General features: G+C 42.3%; 1 protein-coding gene across 2 annotated transcripts in view; it reads left to right on the top strand.

Moving 5' to 3' along the window:
• pebp4 (phosphatidylethanolamine binding protein 4) overlaps nucleotides 1-22,299 on the top strand; it is a 52,663-nt gene that overhangs the window by 7,996 nt on the left and 22,368 nt on the right. The window contains exon 4 of one of the 2 annotated variants that reach the window (XM_076039090.1): nucleotides 13,193-13,291. The exons of the other annotated variant lie outside the window; for it this stretch is intronic. Within the exon in view, the coding sequence (XP_075895205.1) occupies nucleotides 13,193-13,291 (99 nt within the window). The remainder of the gene's footprint in view (nucleotides 1-13,192; nucleotides 13,292-22,299) is intronic. 2 annotated transcript variants of the gene reach the window in all.

Below are 22,299 nucleotides of genomic sequence, written 5' to 3'. Positions count from 1 at the left end.
CTTTAGGCTTTTATGGACAGGATTACTGTGGCACTCGTGCTTGAATCTGAGGTAAATGACTTATCTTGGAAAGCATATTTGAGCCACGGTAAGTACTTCCAAAGTGAATAGTGATCATGTGAAGTTTGCTTAAAACCCAGATGCTTGGCTTAGTGGCATTTTGCCCAAAATGTTTTGTGCTTCTCAATTGTGGTCAGGCACAAGGTTTAGTTCCAGTTGTGTCCCAATCCTCTGATTCACCTTCTTTAGGAAGTGCTTCAGGGCTGCTCACAATGCTTAACTCTCCATAATGCCACCCCCCTCATCTCCAGAGTGGTCTTATTGTCTTAACTCCGGATGCACAAACACTTCTAAGAAAAACAGGTTAATACACGTTTGGCACACTGAAAGTTGAGTGTCTTTTAAAAAAAAAAAGAAAAAAACACACACTCTTTTCAAGTTTATCTGTGAAGAATGTTTTCCATCAGATGACTTTAATGGCATCCTGAAAGTTAACTTATCTGTCTGTTTTTGCTCATATAGGTGTACTTGAATTTGTTTTTATGATATTAAACGACTGTTGGTATTGACAAAAGCATTCAGGGGTCCAGTGACGCTTTGATTGATTTAAGAACAGGAATGATAAAACCGTCTTTCTTGTCTTTTTTTTTTTTTTTTTTCACTGATCCTGTAGTTTGGAAGCGGAGAAAATGTTATGCAAATGATTTGTTAATCCCTTTACATTATTTGTTACATTTCTTCCCTTCCTTTTCACACTCAGTTCCCAGCACAGTGAAGCTGACAGGCGGACACCCTCAGATATCTCATTCAAAAGAGAAATATACCTGCTTCAATTAATTAATTTAGCCAAAAAAACAATTTCCTCTACAGAAAAACTGACATTCTGCAAGCCATTGGGGTTGACGCATTCAACTTTAAAAAAATAAAAATAAATAAATAAATTTGTATTTAGTTTAAGTCTTAAGTCTAAGCTGAGAAAGCAGTGGTGTATATGAACGTGTGTTTTTTTCAATAGTTTTGTTGTCCCAAAGGTTGGTGTTAAAAATAATAAAAAAATAAGAAAGAGGTGGGATGGTCTTAGAACCAAGAAGCTTAAATGCAAAATCTCAAATAAGCCCAATTTTTCCCAGCCAATCGCGTTGCATTTTGGTGGGTTTGTGTTGATCGTCTCAACTGACTCACACGCCGCTCCTCCCCCCGAAAAACACTACAGATTTACGTGGCTTTTCAAAAAAATGTATCTAGACATTTATCCAGTCTAATCTTCTTAACATATTAAAGTGATTTGCTATACCCTGAAGTGGCTGAAGCTGCGAGCTCACCGCCCCGCATGGCACTAAGACCTGAGACGCATTGTGGACATCTTTCGTCTCTTAAATAAGAGAGAGGTGGGCAGGAGTCAACCCGTGCTTCTCAGCCGTGAAGCTGCGGCTGTCCCCGCTGTGCGTCCATTTTATATTTTTTTGCACTGTTATTAGTCCAACTGTTGCACTCAGTCAGTGTTCTTAGGCGCACGGCTCTGCCAGAACTGCCCACACTGTGGTGTGGAGGTTTGGAGCTCTCAGCTTTTGAACTGAAAGAGCTCTCTCTCACACAGAGTAGGTGTTGGCAGGATGCTTTGTTTCTTTTCTGCGAATGTCATGAGAGGTATGGATAATGAGCAAACTGAAGCGCAGTGAAGGGATGATTTATCTGGGTGCCAACTTTATGCCTGACTGCAGTTTTGGGCATTTTCAGATAGACGATGTGCTTAACCTTTTCTTCAGAGGCAACGCAAATCTGGGGATCCGTAGTGACGGTTACAGTGTGTTATTTCCTTAAAACACCACTTCACAAGCAGGCCCCAGCGAAAAGGTCTTGGTCGGCTCAAGCACGGCTAATGTCCCTCCTTGGCACAGTGATCTGTGGATGTGCTTTAAGGGCATGATTTTTGTCAGAGCGCATCAGTGGAACCGCACGTTTCACTCTGGAGATGCTTATCGCAGCTGATGCCTTAGTCCACTAAACCGTCTTGGTGGTATTTCACTGAATGCCTGTCAAAGTGAAATGAGACATGATGGGGTCATTGGAAGTGTGGCTGTGCTATACAAGCCTAATCTGGTTCAACACAAGTGCAAAAACTTCTTAACGTTTCATTCTTGTGACTGTTTTCCATCCAGAATCTTGTGTTCTTTGCTTGAGTGGTGCGACCACCATTGAAATATGTACCAATGTTTCGAACTAACAGGATCTCAGATACATACACAAGTTACGCTTTAAAACGCTTTGTTGGGCAGCAAAGCTCAGTTTGGCCACTGCTTGATAAGAAAATCAGCTGTACGATAATGATGCCACTGGGGTGTTTCAGCCCTTGTTGTGAATTTCATCTTGACCTGCCTGAGAGACTGTGATGGTTTGCTCGGGCTATGAATAATTTCTAATTATTTTCCAACATTCTTAACTTACTTGGTGCTGCTATCCATATCAAGGCCCCTTTGCCCCACTAACTGCTTGAGAGTGATGAATTTAAGAGTCATTTTATGGCACAGTAATTTAGCATATATTGGGGAACTGGCTACAATTTGGTTCAATGCTTTTTGTGTAATCTTGCTAGGAATTGCTATTGGTCAGATGTGTTTTTGGAATTGGCCGCAGCCAAATTTTTAGAAATGTCTCTGTGTACAATTGCGTAATTAATTTTATCTGTCCGACTTTGACTGTCTAGACCCTCAAACACACTCCAACATTATCCATAGGCCTAAACCCTTCTGACAATATTCAAAATTGAAATTGGTATTCATGGAATTCATAACCACTCCATTTCCTTAGCATTTCACAAGAGCAAGGATTTTTTTTTTTAGTTTTTTGCTTAATATGGATAGCGCAAGGTTTAGATAGTCCAATTGAGATACATTTGAGACAATAACAATAACTTAGATCTGTGCTCCCAGTTACCATGACCATTGCACTGGCACCTCATTGGGAGTCCACTAGAGTTGAGTGGCAGGTGTCGAATGGCACAGTTTTGTCTCCAGTCGTTTGCTTTTTGAATTTATACGTAGAAACCACACAGCAGGCCCAGCAAATCAAACTCAGAGGTCAGGTGTTCATGAAAAGGAGGCTGTGCTACATAGCCATGGAAAATATAATGCATAATTGTGATCACACCTTTACAAAGAATGTATAGAGCAGCAGCGCTTTGTAGGCATGTGCTAAACTGAGTGACAGAATTCTATATAGTCAACGTTAAAAAGTGTGATATATTATGCTAATTTGTGTTGGCTCGAAACAAATATTCTCATTTTTTCCAACCTCATAGTCTCCATGTGCATGTGACATCTCAATTTTCTTTATGCTAGCAGAGGTAATGCAATATACACTTATATTTATTTAACCGCACATTAAAGCTCAGAATAACATTGGACGGTGTATTGAAATAATTTTATATGTAACTCATTTATTGTACCTTTTTGGCGTGATGGTGATGACGATGATGATGATGATGATGATGATGATGATGATGATGATGATGATGATGATTAAAACACCAACTGAGTGTCACCGCGCACATGGTGATGTAGCACTCCAGAGGTTTTTCACTGTTTGACGTTTTCACAGCTGTAGCTCTGAGCGTGGCTACGAACGTGTTGTTTATCGAAAAAACATAATTATCGGACTGAACGGCGATGCTGTGTGTTTCCGTGTCCCTTCCTGTGTTGAGTCTGTCGGGCACTTGACCTTCTGCGCTTGGATTGAATGTCTGACTGGTGTTAAATCAAACATGGAGACTGTCCACACAAAATGTTGTTGGAACACGGTGAAGCCCTACACAGAGAAGCACTTCAAACAGACTGAGTGGTTGCTTTTTTTTTTTCATATCACAGAGAATAGAAAAAAATTGATTAGAACTGGAAGGCTCGGGACTAGATTTTCCTCAACTGTAATATTTCCCTGTAACGACTGCAGTTTAAATTTAGATTTTTTTTTCTTTTTGACATTTTTTTGTCCAATTTCTTTGTCCAAATGCTATCGAGTTGTGCTCCAGGTTTTATTTTTTTTATTTTTTTTTTTTCCTTGAGTAAAAGTTGGTATTGTTGTCGGGAGGGAGAGAGGAAGGGAGAAAGGACTTTTTTCATGTGTGCAGGAATGTAGATTTCTTCCCCCCGTGAAATCCTAATTGTGCCTTGGAGGGCTGCTAGGGTATCTGTGCTCGGCTCAGCTCAACAGGATTTGTGTCTGTGTATGTTCGAATATGTCTCTTAGCTTGAACGCGGATACAACCCTTTCATTGCACGAGCTGCTGATTTCTCTCTCTTTTTTTTTTTTATGCCGATAGGCTGATCCTGTGCATCCGCAGCTTTTTGCGGAATACATTGAAAGTTTTGTTTTGCGGGAGCCTGCATATGTAATTCTCTCCCTCTCAAATACTTAATATTCATCGAGATGTAATAGAGATAACGCAGGCCCTCTATGTGTGTCTGCGGGTACGTCTGGATGAGGCTCCTGAGAGGAGGCTTCTTCACTAGTCCTTGGTCAGAGTGAAATCACATCTCGGGTCAAACTTGCCGCCACCCGGCATGTTTCTTAAATTACGGCTGTGCATTTATCTATGCAAATCCAGGATAAGATGCTATCTGCCTGCAGCGACATGCAGCCCCCTGGATTGGGTCTGCGTGAGTTTGGCAGGTTAGTGTTGACAGTCAGGAAAAAACAAAAACACATGCATGCCAAGATTATTGCTGTAGTCATTAATTGTTACCTAAAAAGGGGATTAGGATTACCAGTCGTCTGTAGAACACTCAAACACCTGTCTTTGCTCGCACCCAACAGTATCACTTCAGGGTTGTTTTTTTTTTTTCTCTCTACGCTCCTTATTATATTTCAGTATCAGTTCAAGTTGGCAAAATAAAAAAGGCTGATTTATTCAAATGAATCATCAACGCTGGAAATGATTCAATACGTGCCACATTCAGATGGGTGATATATTATTCCCTTGGGGATCGGCAAAGATGGAGCTGCGGCGCTGGTTCCATTTGTGCCGTCTTTATCAGTGTGTCAGGCAGAGAGGCTGAGCTTGTTGTCTATGAATGGACGAGCCCTTGAACCATAAACCTGTACCTCCTCTGATAACAGTTTCCACATTGTGATGTAAGTGCCATTCTCTCTGATGTCCTCTCTGACAGCGCTAAATATATCTCGCACACAAAATGATCTGTCAGATGAATTATTTTATTTCAACCAGTTCTCCAAAACTAAGGATTTTCTGTGTTGCGTGTGCAATGTTTTTCTTACGCACGCACACACACACACACATGCATGCGCATTGTGGAATTTGTTAAGCATTCAAAGCATCGCACTGTATTCTGGTTGCATTACCCCAAGCTTCGCTATTCATGCTCTTCGTTTTTTTTTTTTGGCTCTGTGTGGATTTTTTTATTTTTTTTTTTACTATAGTCGTTTGTCATCCAAACCATGTGCTCTATTTTTCTAATGCCATTTCGGCTGCCGGGACTTCAGACGACTCTGACGTCTCGATATTGCCACGTCTTCTAAGGTGATAAGAATGCTCCCTGAATTACTCAGAGCCCGCGTGATGACATGGCCCTGATTGTCAGACGGGTGGGCTGGTGACACTGGAACACAGACGGTGCTTGTCTGTTTGAAATATTCTGTTTCAAGCTTCCAAGCCCTGGGCAGTCCTCTCTCCCAGTCTCCCAACACCCAGAGTCGCCCACTGAAACAAGACTCTTCCATACTGGAAAATCTGGCCCCGTCAACTGGCAGTCTTGACTAAGTTCAGCCCACATGCCAAGAGCCCCCCACCACCACCACCACCACCACCACTCCCACCCCTTAATAGGCACTAGAGTTTGCCACCCCATGTAGATGCCTTTTGGTTGCCATCCATGGATGGCGTCAATAGCATCTTCCTACACAACAGTGACTGAACGGAGGGCACAAGAAAATGTGGGAATAATTTACACTTTCTCACTGTACTACCATCAGAAACCATAATTAATCATGATATAAAAAATGTGGAAGCCATCTTGGCTGGTGAGACACACAGTGCCTGTGAACAGGCCTGACACCTTTAACAGCTCTGATGGCCAAATAGAAATGGGTGTCAGAGTGCTTACAACTGAGCTCCCTCCATGGCAGCATGTATCCCATCGTCCTCGGGATTGCGGCTGCGGCGTGATAACTCTCTATTTTGCGGCTCTGTCGTAAGACTTTTAGATTTTTCCATCTGATTATTTCGCACTCCCTTAAATTGTCAGTATCTGTCAAAACATGCAGCAATGGCAGCGCTGTGTCAAATTTCCGACCAGGAGATTGACTGATCGGGGCATGCTGTTCATTTTTGTGAGTCTCTCTCGCTCTCGTTCTCTCTTAAAGCAAAGTGACTGCCTAATGTAAAATACCCTATATAGCTTCAAATAAATATTTTTCTCCAACTTCACACATCAAAGTGAATGAGACCCTTAACTAAGCTGTTATTCATCTCATTCCAGTGTGGAAAGGGAACAATGGATTTCTAAAACCCTAGGTGCTGCCAGAAATGTGAAAGCAATACTTTAATCCTCATGTTAAATACATGAGCTTTACAAGATCCCATTCGATTGGTGATAAAGGCAATGTGTTAAAATTCAATTTGAATGATACTTTTCCAATGATTGATTATTCAGAATCACTCTGACACACTTATTATTTCCTTTTATAGACTGTGCGGACAGGATGCAGAAAGGCTGATCTGTGTTTGTGAGAGTGCGACATGCATGACAGACTAATTATGGACATGGGCGCATTGCTGTAATTTTCCCTGTTTGACTGTGTTGTGCTCCCAGCAGCCGCACAACATGACAAAAAATATCAACCCCTTCCCTGCCGCTCTCATAACCGCGGTCCTAACTTCAGAGTACCTGTTTGTGGTAGTTCCTCCGCGTGCATGTGCGCGTGCACGCGCTCTCGCAATAATGCTTAATGGCAGTGAGTAGGTGTAGTGGCGCGTGATGCTACAACTAGAAAGTGTTGAAAGCCTCAGCTAGCAAGATCGCATCCAGGGTGACTAATAAGCTTAACATGAGCGCGCCTGTGTTCGAAAGCGCGGCTGCGGTGAAAGAAGTCTTCAGTGTTAAGAGAAATGCAGAAATGGCTCCCTAGGCTGCCGCTAATTCCCTCACCCCCCTCCAGCTCCAATCAGACTGTGAACCATCTCCCTGTTAGCTATGGCTCCGTCACCGCTCCAACCTGCAGTGTGAAAAAAGCACAAGGTTTTGTAAACAGTAGTTCAAGGCAGACTGCGTTAAAACATTTTGGTTTTTTTTTTAGTAGTGGTCTATCAAAGCCAGCAATGTTTAGCTTCAGCGGCCAAAGAGCAGCAGAGCCTCGCAGACTTTTTTTTTTTGTAACACTCACACAATCACCCAGGAGGTATATTGAATGTGCACGATAACTTAGAAGGCTATCATTCTCATATTGCCTGGTCTCATCTTTCACTGTGTCGTGCGATAATGTGATTAACAATACGCATTCGTTTGTCATTACGGGTGACTCCTTAAAACGTGGCTCGTACCACCCAGCGTGGATCTGTCAGCTGTGTTGTCTGTGGACGCAGACTGTGCATTTTTTTATCCACATGTGGCTTCTTTTGACCGTGCTGCTCCTCCAAGTGCACATTTATAAGCCACTTCACACTCTGCTCCTGTGTGGGAGGAAGGAAGACTAAGATAAAAATAGGCAGGTTCGGTGATAGCGAGCAGCTAGCTCCGTGCGTGGAGCTCAGGTTTTCGCTCAGAAGTTCTGCCCTTCTTTTTTTTTTTCCCCCCCTCAATATCGCCGGTGTTTTCCAACAGTCAGTCTGATTCTGTTGCTAGTCAGTTGTTAAGATGGTGCAATCTGGAATGGCTTTTATCTGAACAGAGAAAATAAAACACTTTCAGCTCATTGCTCATCTTATTGCTTTGAGTACTTGGACAAGTTATTGATTGATTGATTGATTGATTGATTGATTCATTCATTCATTCATTCATTCATGCATTCATTCAAATGGCTGTGTTGTGGCTGTAGGATAAGTGTTGTAAGTGTCAACCCACAATATTTGCATGCTTACAAGATACTTTCTTTTCAGCCTCTGCGGGTATAAAAGGCTTTAGGTAAAATACTTGCAATGTGTGAGTTTCAACAGTGAACCTGGATCGTAGCTTGCGTACTGTGGAACAGCGGGAGATGGTGGGCACCTTAAAGCTGGTATTGCATCTACCACAATAATGATGATGAAGAAGAGGACAATTCAGCACAAGTCTTTTGTTTTTTTATGTGCTAAGAGTATTGATGATGCAACATGGACTATCAGTTATAGGATATTCAGCAAGTCCATTTTCTGCTCATCGCCATTAGTTCAATTCAAATTGATTAATTAATTAATTATAGAATTGATAATAAAAAAAAAAAATAGATGGAACACAGTTTAATTAGTTAACCTGCTTTATTCAGTGGTGTTTTTTTTTATTAAGTTAAATTTTAATGCAAGGACACAATGAAATAAGAACGTCTTATTGCTGCATCTATAAATAGAATGTTACATTCAGACTACACTGTCACACCTTTCTTCCTTGATTAAATAAGAATGTCGAGACTCTCTTTGATTGAATGTAGGTATCAGCGGCTAAATAAATAAATAAATGAATGAATGAATAATTTGAAAGCACAGGCTTATTGGTTATTGGCCAAAATCCAGAGACCTGCGTGCTTACTCGCTGGGTTGCACCCTAATCCGTGTGTCACGACAAGGTTTTATGCCTTTGGATCCGAGCTAAGCAGCAATTGCAATTGCCCGACAAATCAAAGCTTTCATCTCAGAACATGTTGTTGCTGCACTAGTTGTCATTATTATGTTGATTTTCCTGTCTTTAAGTGGGCACTATTTTATCACTACAATCACACGTTCTGTTTGAAAAGATTCCCAACCATCCTCTTCAGTGGCAGATTGTAAATCTACCATTTATTGGCTTTCCAATGCTCCTCGCTGCGAGGGACCGTGAGGTTGGAGAGCGTCGACGTCCCAGAGGTGCAGGCAGCTGATATTAATTATAACAAGGACCTTCTCACCTGTGAGGTTGGCAGCCAAGAGAGCCACAGGCCTCCTTTTTTCTCGATCTCATTTTGGGATCCATGGCATCCCACACTTTGGCCAGGATTCAATTACCGCTCCCCGGCTGACCCCCTGACCTCCGCTCTACTGGAATGAACCTCTCCGTCTGAGCCAAAAACTGAGGCCTCGTTAACATCCCGACCACTTGCTTTTCTCTTCCTCTTTGCTCTCCTCCCTGTCTTCTTGCCTTACACGAGGTAAATTGCACATTATCAGATCGGTACCGGGGCCCACATAATGCGCACTGCAAACCGTCTTGAATACAATTTGGCCTGAGAGACGCTGAAATAACAGCTTTGACTTGAACCACGCATCTCCGTCCGTTGGATTCACTTCCACTTCCTGCCGGCGGTTTTTATTTTTCCGTATTTTTAGACTGATCTTTCAACCTCGCGCTAAGCTCCAGTCGGTGGTTGCAAAGCCATCGCCGTCTGTTAATCACAACACAGATACCTGTTAATTACCAAACGAGTTCAAGTGTTTTTGCTACTTAAACAGGGATTTGGGATCGATGAGTTGCTTTGCCCCAGGTCGAGCGGCGAGCACAGTTGGCCATTTAATGAATCATTGTGGGTTCGGCGCAGTGGGGCTGAAGGAGATGAAGAAGCTGGGGGATAAAGAAACGGGTGTAATAATAGGCCGCCGCATGGATGACACTGTTTGGGTATTGGGTCAGGGATAAGACGTGAACTTGTAAACTCACAGTGGGGCCTCTTTTTCCTCCTTGCCTCACGCTAACTCTCTCTTGCCCTCCGCGGTGTCATCAGTTAGCGGGAATGGGCTCGATAGCCCAGGCAGCTCGACCAGAGCGGCGATTAGACGTCTCTCTCTGATTCTCATCCCCAGCAGAGTTCACACAAAGGTGAGCCAGTAGTTTGCATCCTCCGAGACTCTCGTCTTCCTCTTCCTTTGTTCGTTGCCATTCTTGTCTTGCAGATTCTATATCGTTTCACCGCCACTCTAGCTAGTCTAGCAATTTATACAGTGTATTTTTTTTATATATATATATATAATAAAACCAAATGCATGATTTGTCTGCATAATCATAGTAAAGCGTAGAGAATGAAAATTGAGTTGAGTCCGGTCCGAGGTGTGGTCCCAGTGGGCCGTTTTGCTATGATCACAGCAGGCAGTGGGAGGTTAATCCCCAGAGAATGCAGTCTCAACCAAGCCCACCTCCAGCCTGCTCCCAGGAGCGGTGGCCAATTTTTACCGAGAATTCACTTCTGCCTTAATGTGAACGTACGATACTGCATCGAATATATTGTTTATACCTATACCTATATACCACAATGTTTTAAATCAAATCAACATCAAATCTGTAGCATTTATCCTGTACCCAGCAATAACAAGCTGTCATCAGGGGCTCAGTCAGTTTGCTGCAGTTAAAAAGCCTGTTAAAGTTTCAAATTAACATTAAGACTCAGTAGATATACATTTAAAAAAAAAAAAAAAAAAATCAAGTTTCAATACCCAGCTATAAAAATGACGGTGATAAAAATGTGTTTTCGTATACATTTAGTTTAAACGCAGGCAGATCATTTCAGAGTGCAGAATATACATCTGTTTTTTTCCCCTGTAGACTTTCACACATATCTGTGAGTAATTAATGTGGATTTTGACAGATGGAGGGGAAAAAAATGCCCTCGTAAGAGGGAAGGGTGCATGCCATAATGTGTGAAGAGCGAGCACGGAGGGAGCCTCTTTTATTAATGCTGGCCGTGCCAGCTGGACCAGCCAGATTCTTACAGGTAGAAATTGAGATGCTAAATCTGCGCGCAAGTCATTGAAATTCAATGCCCGGCATAAGTAGGCCATGTGTTTTTGTCATTGCACTAAAAAAAAAAAAATAAAAACATTAAACATTAAATAAAAAAACGTGAAATCTTGTTAATGTTTTCTAAATTTGGCTCCTGGAAAATGAGCCTCGTCCTATACAGTCAATCTCCATCCATGACAACTTTCGTGAAATACCCCATAAAGTGATATTCCTTTCACTGATAATTGTGACTGCAGGTCATTTTTAATTTAATGTTCAAAGTTGCCTTTGGGCCTCGGCGTCTTTGCTGTTATTTCAACCCGTGTTATTTATTTTTTATTTTAATGCATCGGGTCGGGCTTAAATATTAGTGTAACTACATTATCACAGTGCCTTTGCCTGGTAGCAAACATGTACAAATGAGGATTACAACTCTGCAGAAGGCAACAGGTCATGGTTGGTAAGCTGCCCGGGGGGGGTCACTGATATAGAGTCACTTTTGACAGGCTGTGGAGGAGGCTCCATTGTTGTCGGTGTGTCTGGATGTTACCTGCAGGCGCTATCACTGAGACTACAGTATTATCCTATTATTAGGCTTAGTTGTTTACGCTTATTACCGCTTGTCAGGTAGGCTGAGAATCCTTCCGAAAAAATGAGCATCTGCAGAGAAATACACGACTACTTCTTTATCTCGCGCAAGTACATCGGCTTAGGGTGATTTTTCCGAGGCCCGTAAGAATGCGGCGATAGGACACAACAAACAGAAAGGTTCACGTCGAGGTTTATGTTTGTGTAAGAGCATTTGATTCCCCGGAACGGCAGCGCAGACAGCGCTGTTTGGCAGCCGCTGTAAGAGCGTAAGAGGCGCCGCATCTCCGCCTTATTTAAGGCAGATATCGTTATGATTCGGCTTCGGCTCAAAGGATGTATACAGCAAGAGAGGACATGCGGATTGAAGCAGCCTCCATTAATGTCTCTGTTTGTAGAGGAAGTGAACAAAATAAAAAAAAGCCCATCATATGGTCTGGCAGATTTTGGGCACGGGACCAGAGATGACAAATGTGCTCTCGCAATAATTCAATCTGCTCCCATAATTCTCTAACTTTTACGGACAGACAGAGTGAAGACTTGCCGGCGGTAATGCCGCCAAGTAGACGTCCAATAGCTGCGATCAAGTGTTGGTTAAGATGTTTTTTTCTCTCACTTTATTTATTGACAGATTGAGGGGCACGGGGATACTGGCTAAGTGGCAGAAAGTTAATGTGAATATGTTAACGAGAGGATTTTGGTGTCAGATCCAAAATTTTGTCACTTCACTGATGTCACTGCAATGATATTAAGTTGAGGCATTAGATTAGATGGAATGTGATGGTCAGAATGTACATTATAACTGTTTTATTTTGTAATTTTCTTCAAATAATCTTATCTGAGAAACAGATTAGCTTTGACAGTCAAGGCAAGGTTTAGAATCCACATGAAGCTTGGTGAACCAAAATGTTTACTATAATATATATATATATATATATATATATATATATACATATATATATATGTGTGTGTGTAAACATATATTCCAACGCCCATTATTCCAATATGTTTGTATGTACGTGTGTGTGTGTGTGTGTGTGTGAGAGAGAGAGAGAGAGAGAGAGGTGTATACGTATATATAGATGTGTATATATATATGTGTGTGTGTGTGTGTGTGTGTGTCTGTGTGTGTGTGTGTGTGTATATATATATATATATATATATATATATATATATATATATATATATATATATATATATATATACATATATATATATATACATACCTATATATATATACATATATATATATATACATACCTATATATATATACATATATATATATATATATATATATATATATATATATATATATATATATATACATATATATACACATGTATATATATACATATATGCATATATATACGTATTTATCCCTATATGAATATATATGCATTTTAATATTTTAGGTGCTGTAGTTCTTAAAAATGAAAAAAAAGAAAAACAAAGTGGGAATGTGTTCCGAGGTATTTAAAATGAGAGCTGTTAGCTCCTGCCAGTGTCAGGCCTCAGGCAGTGTGATGCATACACAGCTCATGGCTGCATTTAGAAAGCAAAGGGGATCAGTTAGTGCACTTACTGGAACTGCTCTGGGCCACTCGCTGTGTGTGTGCGTGCGTGCGTGTGTTTGTGTGCGTGCATGTGCGTGTGTGTGCGGTACCACATTAAAAACATGGCTGGTGCTGATACATGCGCCTGCCTGTGTCTGCAGAAGAAGCCGTACGTCCTGGTGATGGCTGACCCCGACGCTCCGAGCCGAAGCAACCCAGTGGCAGCTCACTGGAGGCACTGGCTGGTGGCGAACATACAGGTACAGCTATTTTTCAAACACTTTTGCTAAGCCCTGTGTGTGTGTGCGTCTCGGCGGTAGTGACACGGGCAGCATTTTCTGATTGGATTAGGAAGTCGCTTCAAATTTATGAAGTAGTGGAAACCCCCACTTTCCCCAATCACCACCACCATCACCCCGCCTCTCTAAAATAGTGCATTTTCATAATCGCCGGGGTCTCACTTGGCATGACTTGTGTTTACATCTGCACTATGGCCGATTGCGGCGCTGGAAAAATTATGAATGGTTTTTAAGCCTTAACTTGGTGCACGAGGGATGCCAAGTTCAGGAAATGTTAATTTTTCATATCATGTATCTTGTGCAATAAATGCCTGTGACAAAAGTGTGGGTGTAAGTCTTTCTAAATGGCTGTGAAAGTTTGCAAGGCCCTGTCAGCAGCAATTTCCCTCTGCTGCGGAGAGCCCGGGACGTGTCAATGCAGGCGTGTGAGACTGAGATTGAGGAGAGCAGCATGCGAGGCGCACACTCTTCCTCCCATAGAGCTGCAGTCCCTCATCTCCCCCTCCAGTGGAGAGATCTTGGCAGAGTGTCCTCCCTTCATCTGTTCCCCCAGGCAGAGCAGCTCCCCCAATGATCCACACTTCTCCATATTTTACACCCCCGAAATGGGCACCGCTCCGATCCCCTTATTTCTCTTCGTTTCTCACTCCTTTTCATCCCTTCGTTTGTGTGTTTTCACAGTCTTGCATTCCGACGCCAAATGCGCGTTGAGTTGTTGATTGCCTCAAATATTTGGAGGTTTGCAGACATTTTTTTTTCTAATCCCGCGGGAACTGGAAGATCAACCCGGTAGATTAAGACTAGTGGTCTGAAAAAAAGAAAGAAAAAAAAATCAAACAACGGCACAAAGACGCCGCTTAAAGCGGCGCGCCACTGCTCCTGTTCCATAGCACCAGGCGTAGCTGTACACTTGAAGTGTGTGAAAGCCACACTGATTAAAATATTGAAATGCGACGTATCCGGGAAACGTACTGTATTTTTAGTTCATCTTCCAATTTGTGTAACTTCGGAATACTGTGTTAGCCCGTCGCTTGAGAGATGATTTATGCGTCCGCGCTCTGCATTGCTGGCCTGTATAGGAACATTTACCTCCTGTCACTCTCGCCGACCAGTTAGTTCTTTATTTTAAACCAAAAAAAATGAAAACACAGATGAGCCATTCCCCCCTTAATAAAACTACACTTGGCGTCACCTTTGCTTTTATTTTTAAGCCCATGGAGTCGGTCTGGCCGAGTGACTGCCTGTGAATAAACATGTGTCTTTCAAGTGCTCAGGCAGACCGCATTCTCTCCAGCATTTCAATTTCCCCTCACTTGTGTGGGTGTTGACCCGTGTTGCCCATGTAGGGATTGGCCAATGTGAGGGGAGGTTTGTCTGATTGTGACTGGTGGTTGGTCAGAAGGGTTAATGAGCCTTTTGAGTGATGCCAACCTGTAGTGGGAGGTGTTTAATTGACCAAGTGTGGCTAGGTGACATCACACAACCCCTGTTGTTGTTTTTTTTTTTTTTTTGCCGTTTTTGTTGCCTTTTTTTTTTTAAGTGTCTCTGCACATGCACATGGTGGTAGTAGCTTGTTTAGTCATAGTCCAGTTTCATTTTAGTTTTTCCTTTTATTTTGGAAGAATTTATTATTTTAACAGGAAGAAAGAAAAATGATCATACACAGGCATACAGTGCACCATATATGAGACGACCATATACATGGTATATATATATACATACATACATACATACATATGTATATATATATACATATATATATATATATATATGGTGGTATATATATATATATATATTTATATAAGAAGGGCTGCTCAACAATGTGTTTAGCAGTTCAATCATTCTCTCTGGCAACGCGTCCGATGTCAGAATGGTTTGTAAAGAAAAGTAATTTCTTTTGATCGGGTCAAAGGTCGCCCGTTTCAAATGTGGAACGGATCACGATTTTTGATCCCCGACCATCGAATCAGAATCAGAATCAGAAATACTTTATTAACCCCCAAGGGGAATTCTGTTGTTAACTGTGTGGGTAACAGCAGCCATAGTGCTTTCAGATACATTCATTAATTAGTCCAAGGTCATGCAGTCTAGCCTTTGTTTGGAGACGCTACGGTAATTAGTGTTTTTATTTTTCTCATCCATATTCACGGCAATGACTGTGAAAGATTTCTTTCGTTCAGCCAAGAGTGAAGTGAGGTCAGGCCGGACCGGGCTAAACGCTGCCATACGTTCACACAACTCTTCAGGCGAGGTCTCATTAGAGAGAGCGGTGCCGGTTGCAAGGACACGCCGGGCTATCCCGTCTTTATGTATTATTTGATTTCTTTCCGTTTGTCCGTTTGTTCTAACTGGTGGTTGGGACGGCTGCGATCTGCACCAGGCAGCGGCCGATCTCTCCACGCTGCCAAAGAACAATGTCAGCAATGCCGGGAGCCTCTTGAACCACGGAGAGACGTGTTGGAGGCGCCGCGGGTTTCTGCTGCGCTCTCCCCTTCTGGGGGAGAAAAAAAAAAAAAAGGCTGATTGGATGGATGAATGCCTGCAGATTAATTATCATAAATGCTTGAAATATGCACGAAGAGGAAAGCTCTCTTCTTTCCTTACTTTGATAGATTATTTAATATAATTTTTTCAGCCGTTTCAGTCCAACGCCCGTGATTCCAATATGTTTGCCCTGTCGAAGTGGAGAGCAGTGACCAGCGAAGGGACGTGTCATCCGAACGTGTCGAGGGAGGCGTGCTGTCCTGCCTGATTAATGGAGGCTGGCGTCCAGCTCTGAATCACTGCATTCTCATGTTTGCTGTAGCACGCCCACTTTAAATGTTCAAATCAAAGTCTCCCCAATTCTCCTCCAGCTTGGGTTATCAATCCTCAAAATGCCAGCTCTTCTTTTTTTTTTTTTTATCATCATTTTGATCTGTATTTCAGTGAAGATGCCGTCCACCGTTTATTCTGCGCTAGTGAAATCGGCCTGTTGAGGCGCTGCGAGTGCATTTTTCAGCATCACCAGCAAGAAATGTTTTGGGTTTGTAATAACCAATTTATTACATGTAAACTTGACACCCCTCCAGCTCATCATCATCATCATCATCATCATCATCATCATTATCATTATTATTATTATTATTAATATGATTATTATTAGTATTATCAGTATCATTAATATTAACGTGAATTTAGTGAACCACTTTAGTAGCGAAGCAAATTCATGCGAGCTCAAATGAAGATGTGACTTATTTAAACAGCATCAACCATTTGTGGCGTCTCAAGACACTTTCACTCGTTACTTTCTGCATTTCATTTTAATGAAGTCGTCGCATCGCATCGTTACATTTGCGACTCGGATGCCCGTCGATGCGCCTCGTCTCCTCCCGCCAGCTGCACAGTTTATTTCCCGACCGACACTATTAGATGCCGCGTGCGCATTTTTTAACGCCACTGCCTATTTTCAATGACCCCCCCACCAACCCCCCGTGCTAAAGAAGCAGTAATTTGGAGACTTCTGCCACGCACACTGTGTTTTACATCAATTATGGACAATTACCAAAATAACCATCAACAGATTGTTGTCTAGCTCTTGCAGTTGGATTCCAGATTGTGAGCCTCTCCCTCCCTCTCCCGGCTCTCCCCGAGTTTAAATCAATGCAGATGTTCCGGTATGGTCTCGCCGCGGTAATTACTGTAACAAGCAAATCATTAGTATGTGAATAGAGGCTGCTTATACAAATACAGCACTGGGTGCTACTTTTTCTTGTTAATACTTATTCTCTCATTATAGTTTTGGCGGCTTGGGAGGCAAAATGATGCAATGTGAACTTGAAAAACAGCGCTGCTCTTCCCGGCTGTGAGAAAAGCCAAGGTGTTCATTATCACCAGAAAATCCCATTTAAAGAGAAGTAAATCGCCTCAAGTTTTTATGGATATTTCTTTCTTACTTTTTAGCATGTAGGAAGTTTGAGAGTTTGTCGGAATTAAAGGTGTCGATTATTCGAATGTGCAGAAAAGTAGATATAGAAATAATTTGTGTATTTTACGTGCGTGTTTGCGTGCAGTATTTTCTTAAAAGGGAAAAAAGTAAGTTAAGTTTAAATGACATACACGACTCGCAAAAAGTAGGTTTCAGGTGCAGTTTCATTCTACAATTACATTATATCGTGAAAGTCATCGAAGGCATTGAAACAGAAGAATTCAATACTAAATTCTTTGTCTCAATTTCTTGAAACAAAGCAGATAACAATGGTGCAGATATCACAACAAAAATGCCAACGCCTCGATAACTTGTCATGGGTTTGACGTCCTCTTGGTCTCATGACATCAGCAACCCACTCAACCAAGTATGTCATTGAAGTAATGCGAACACATAAAGTAAATGTTGGTAGTCTGCTTGGTTAAATGCAGAGAATAAAAACAACAGCCGCACCACAGCATGATATAATTTGAAATCTTTGGACGACATACACTACCCACAAAAGGTGCAAGAACAGCACTGTATGCCAGAAATACTGAGCAGTTGTTTGCGTGCATTCAAAAGTTTAGAGAAGTTCAAATTAAGTTCACCTGTAAAAGCTTGAGTGGATTTTAGTTCCAAAAAAATGGATTTTATTTTGAAAATTGCACGCAATCGATATTAGCATTGCTGTTGTTATTGTTACTGTTGACGATGATGGCGATGTTGTCGTTAGCAGACTGTAAGCCATCATCATCGTTTGCAAACTTCCTCTCTCTCTCTCTCTCTCCCTCCCTCCCTTGCTCGCTCCCCCCCCTCTTTCTCCCTGGCTAATTGAAGGCCAGTTGGACATGTCGTACTGTGCTCATTATTATTGTGCAAGAGGGACATGAATGCATCAACATCCATCTCTGTTGTAGCTGCTCCCAAAGGCGCACGGAGCCTGTGTTCCACTGCTGGTCAGTCAAATACAAACAGTGAAGTATTGTGACTGTGTCGGACCAGCTGGCTTTGTGTTTTTTTCTTTGTTTTTTTGGAATTGTGTGGCCTGCAGAGATCATCTGCTCCACACCTCAAACAGTCCGTCAACTGCCTGTTGCCTGTTTGCTGGCCGCTCTCTTTTCTTCATTCAGAAAAGACAGCGGCGCGGCCTTTTTTGTTTAGCTGGCTAAAAAACTCAGAATGTTCTGTTTATACCCGTGTGGTTTTGGTCGGCGCACTTTTTAATGCGTCAGTCAGTGTATAGGATTGCCACAGATCGGGAAAACATTCCCCGGATATCTTTACGTGTATGGAGTAGGAATTACCCTATTCGGTCTTATAAAGCCACTACCGTATATCTATAAACAGTATATCTTAATCATATTGGGTTTCCGTTGCTGTCATGTTGTGTCAGCAGCAGCAGCAGCAGCAGACGGAAGTGCTGACTGTCGAGATTACATTTGTAACCTCTGCAAGAGCCCGAAAGTTTGTTTTCGCAAAAATACCCGAAGCAATATTGCCGATAAACATACATAATTGCATTGTTCTTTACCCTGCAATTATCCCTCCTGTGGCATGTTATGATTTTGAGCTTTTTTTTTTTTTTTGACAGACAGCTGCCCCCATATGGAAGCCAAACAAAAAAAAAAAAAAAAAAAAAAACTTCCCGAAGGCCAGGCGAGCCATAGCCTAGCTTCGTGGCGAGAACAAAGAGCCATTGGTATTATTCATAATTAAACTCTTATTGTGTGCTCTGTTGAATATTTCCATTCTTCTGCCTCTCTCCCGCTCGCGCTCACTTTCCCCTCACGGTACTTTTGCACCTCGTGCTGGGAACATCTGTCTGGCGTCAGAGTGGAGCCTGGCTGTGCAGATTGGAGCAGGTAGAGGAGCACATTGTAGACCAGCTAATGATGAGAGTGTCTGCCCTCTCTCTTGGAGGAGACGCAAGCTGCTGCTTCGCGCTCGCTCACTCCACTCGTACGCCCAGGGAAACAGATTTCCAAACATATGCAGTATGTTTTTAATCCAGTTGAGCACTTCATTTCCCAGCAAAACACAAATAACCTTACGGGACATCCATATCTTATGACAAGGGGGTGGGCGCAAAAAAAAAAAAAAAAGGAATTTTCCTTTCAAATGCATTTTTTTTTTTTTCCCTTCTCCCTCCAAAGTTGGTAGGCTGGCTTGTAACCCAGGTTAACGGTTTGTTTGTTTATGGTTTTGCAAACTTTTGCACAGAAGTGCCTCCTGGCTCAAAGTCATATGAAGCAACTTTATCCAGTGGAAATTGCACTCGGTACACCTGTTGTCATCCTTTGTTTCAACGTGAATTGACAGCATAAACACATGTTCTTTGTGTGCAGCCTCTTAAAGAATCTGAACAGATTGTTGCAGATAATATAGCGCATGCTGTATGTAACGAAGCACCTGTTAACTGTTGGTGATTGTTTAGGCTGCATCCTAAATAAATGTTGTTGTTTTTATGAGGGAATTCAGGTTTTAAGAGGAAATTCCGGTTTGTTCGTGTTTTTTAAATTGCAGCCTGGATTAGTTCAGAGCTTGATAAAGTTTGTGCACCGGATATTTTTTTTTTTTTTTTCTGTTCCTTTTTTTTTTTTTGCTAGTTAAATAAATATCCCAACTCTCCCCGGGTACGATTCAACAATAGCGCTTAACATTGAGGCGCAGCTGGAGGTGCTTAACATTTAGAACAGTGCTCATCCTGCTGACAGCTACAGCCAGACAAATGTCAGAGGTGGTACTTCATGGAGCTCAGTTTGTGGAAGTCGTTCCCCCAGCAAACCTCATCAAACTCTGCTCCAAGCCTCTCAGCTAGTTCAGGATGTTTATGTTTTTCTGTCTGTCCATCTATGTATCTGTCGAGATCCTATAGCTCTTATTCCCCTTGGACAACCACCACTACCGAGGAGGTTTCTATCAAACAAAACTGTTAGATCTCGCACTCCTCTGCTAGGCCCAGAACTCTAATGTCTGTGTTCAACAGGTCATAGCAGGGAAGAGGTTTTTTCAGATGCTCAGTCGGATCCCTGGCTACACAAGGTTTTAAATGAGAACACAGTGACTCTTGGAGTGATACCACCTCGATAAATATTGTTCACGACAGACCCTTTTGTGTGTTATTTCTTTAAAAAAAAAAAAAAAACAACACTATTGATCTTATCTTAGTTTAGCTTATTAACAAACAGGTTCTTCTTCAGTGTGGGCTGCTTGCTCTCACTGTTCTCTGCCACCTAAAGGCAGAATTACATAAGAATCCTCCGCTCAATTGTCAGCTTCATCCCCCGTTAAAACACGCGCTTGCGGGCGCGCGCGCGCACACAGAAAATCCTGTAGCTGATAACGCACCGAGCCTCTTGCCATCCCCGTAACAACTGACCTTTCCACTTTCGTTGCTGTGCTGAGATGATTGAAGAGGTTTCACCGCTTGAAGAACGTGAGAAACAATGCTTTCCTGCCAGCAAAAGACTAATTTTTCTTTTAATTTCTCCTATTTTTACAAAAAAAACAAACAAAAAACCCCCCCGGTTCTTGTAACTATCAAGACGTGCGTTACTCTGTTTGAGCGAATCTACGTCGTCGACACCCGGGGCACGGGTCCTTTGCGCGTCCGTTTGCCACAGGAATTTTTCACACCGCACATAGTATTGGGTATATCATTACTCTCTCAAGGAAAAAGAAGGACAACGTTCTCCATTTAAATGCATTTTAAGAGCCAGTGGCTTTGAACGCATAAAGGCGCTTCTTTTAATATGTGCCCCCTTTCTTCACACCCACGACTATTGTGTATAAAATCCTGTTTTTTCCTGAAAAGATTTCTAGTCACAGCCGCAGACAATGTTCCTCCACACAAGCTGTCGTCTTTGTCATACACCCCCCCTCCCCCCACCTCAGTCAGTAAAGCAGGATCTCTGGCAGTCGGCCCCACGTGTAAATTTGTGGTGGGTTTATTTATTTATTTATTTTTGTTTTTTTGGGGGGTACAGGTGGGGGTTTGGGGGTGGGGGGGCGCCGCCAGACTCTTGCTGCCTACCCCTGCTCCCCGTGTAAACCAGTCAACTTTGACAGACGTGCGCGGTGAAGCGGGGGGGGTGAGCAAGCGGCGGGGGAGAGAGGGGGGGAGGAGGAGGAGGTGTGGGAAGAAAGAGGTGGGATATGGACAAATGTCAGGGTCAGCGGGGGGCTGTCGAGGCCGCGGCTGTGGAAAATGCTTCCTCTCAGGGGTGTCTTCTGGTCGGGCACAGTGAAGGGGAGTGAGGCATGCTGATAAAAACAACTCACCAACAATTATGCTCACCTAAAATAGCCCTTCCTTAAGTATATAGCGTGTTCGCCGGTTAATTGTACACAAAAACAAAGACTTCACAAAGGGCCTCCTGTCGCCAATGTATTTTCTCGTGTTTAGGCACGATAATTAAGTGTGACAGCAACGAGCGGCAAAGTTGGCAGATATTATGGTGGCCTGTCTAACTCATGCGTGCTGATTATTATGATTTGTGTGCCCAAAGTCGCGAGAGAAAGCGCAAAACTTTCGAAACCGCCGGTGTCATGCAAAGATTCGTTTTGGGTAATAGACAAATAATAATTAGGGCTGCTGCAGAGAAATCGCGTTTATTAAATCAGAGCACTCTCCCTGCCAGAGAGGTGTCAGTCTACCAGATTTTTTTTTTTAAATGCTAATATAAAATCTAAAAGAACAGAATGGTGTGTCAATCATTGATGCCAAAGGTTAGGAGGATTTTTTTTAAATTGTTTTTCCAGTGATGGCAACAGACAAAAACTGCTTTGCGTGTTGTTTCAAAATTTTATTTCATTTTTGTAATATTTTGGGGTATTTGCCGTTTCCAGAAATCATTCAGCCCGCTCCGCTCTAGCTGAACATACACGTGTAAAAGCCGCCGTCTATACAGCGACATCATCAGTCAAAGTGGTTTGTGTCACATTTGCATTTCTTGTGCATGACTGCTGCGTTTCCTCTGAATTTCTTCCCCTGGATTTGTTCAACTTGTTCTCATTGATA

The sequence above is a fragment of the Nelusetta ayraudi genome, unplaced genomic scaffold, assembly GCF_046127955.1.
Source record: "Nelusetta ayraudi isolate G7.1 ecotype Tasmania unplaced genomic scaffold, CSIRO-AGI_Nayr_v1 ptg000058l, whole genome shotgun sequence".
In the NCBI taxonomy this organism is placed as follows: Eukaryota; Metazoa; Chordata; class Actinopteri; order Tetraodontiformes; family Monacanthidae; genus Nelusetta; species Nelusetta ayraudi.
The sequence above is the reverse complement of the archived record's forward strand: the minus strand, read 5'-3'. Positions and strand labels throughout refer to the sequence as shown.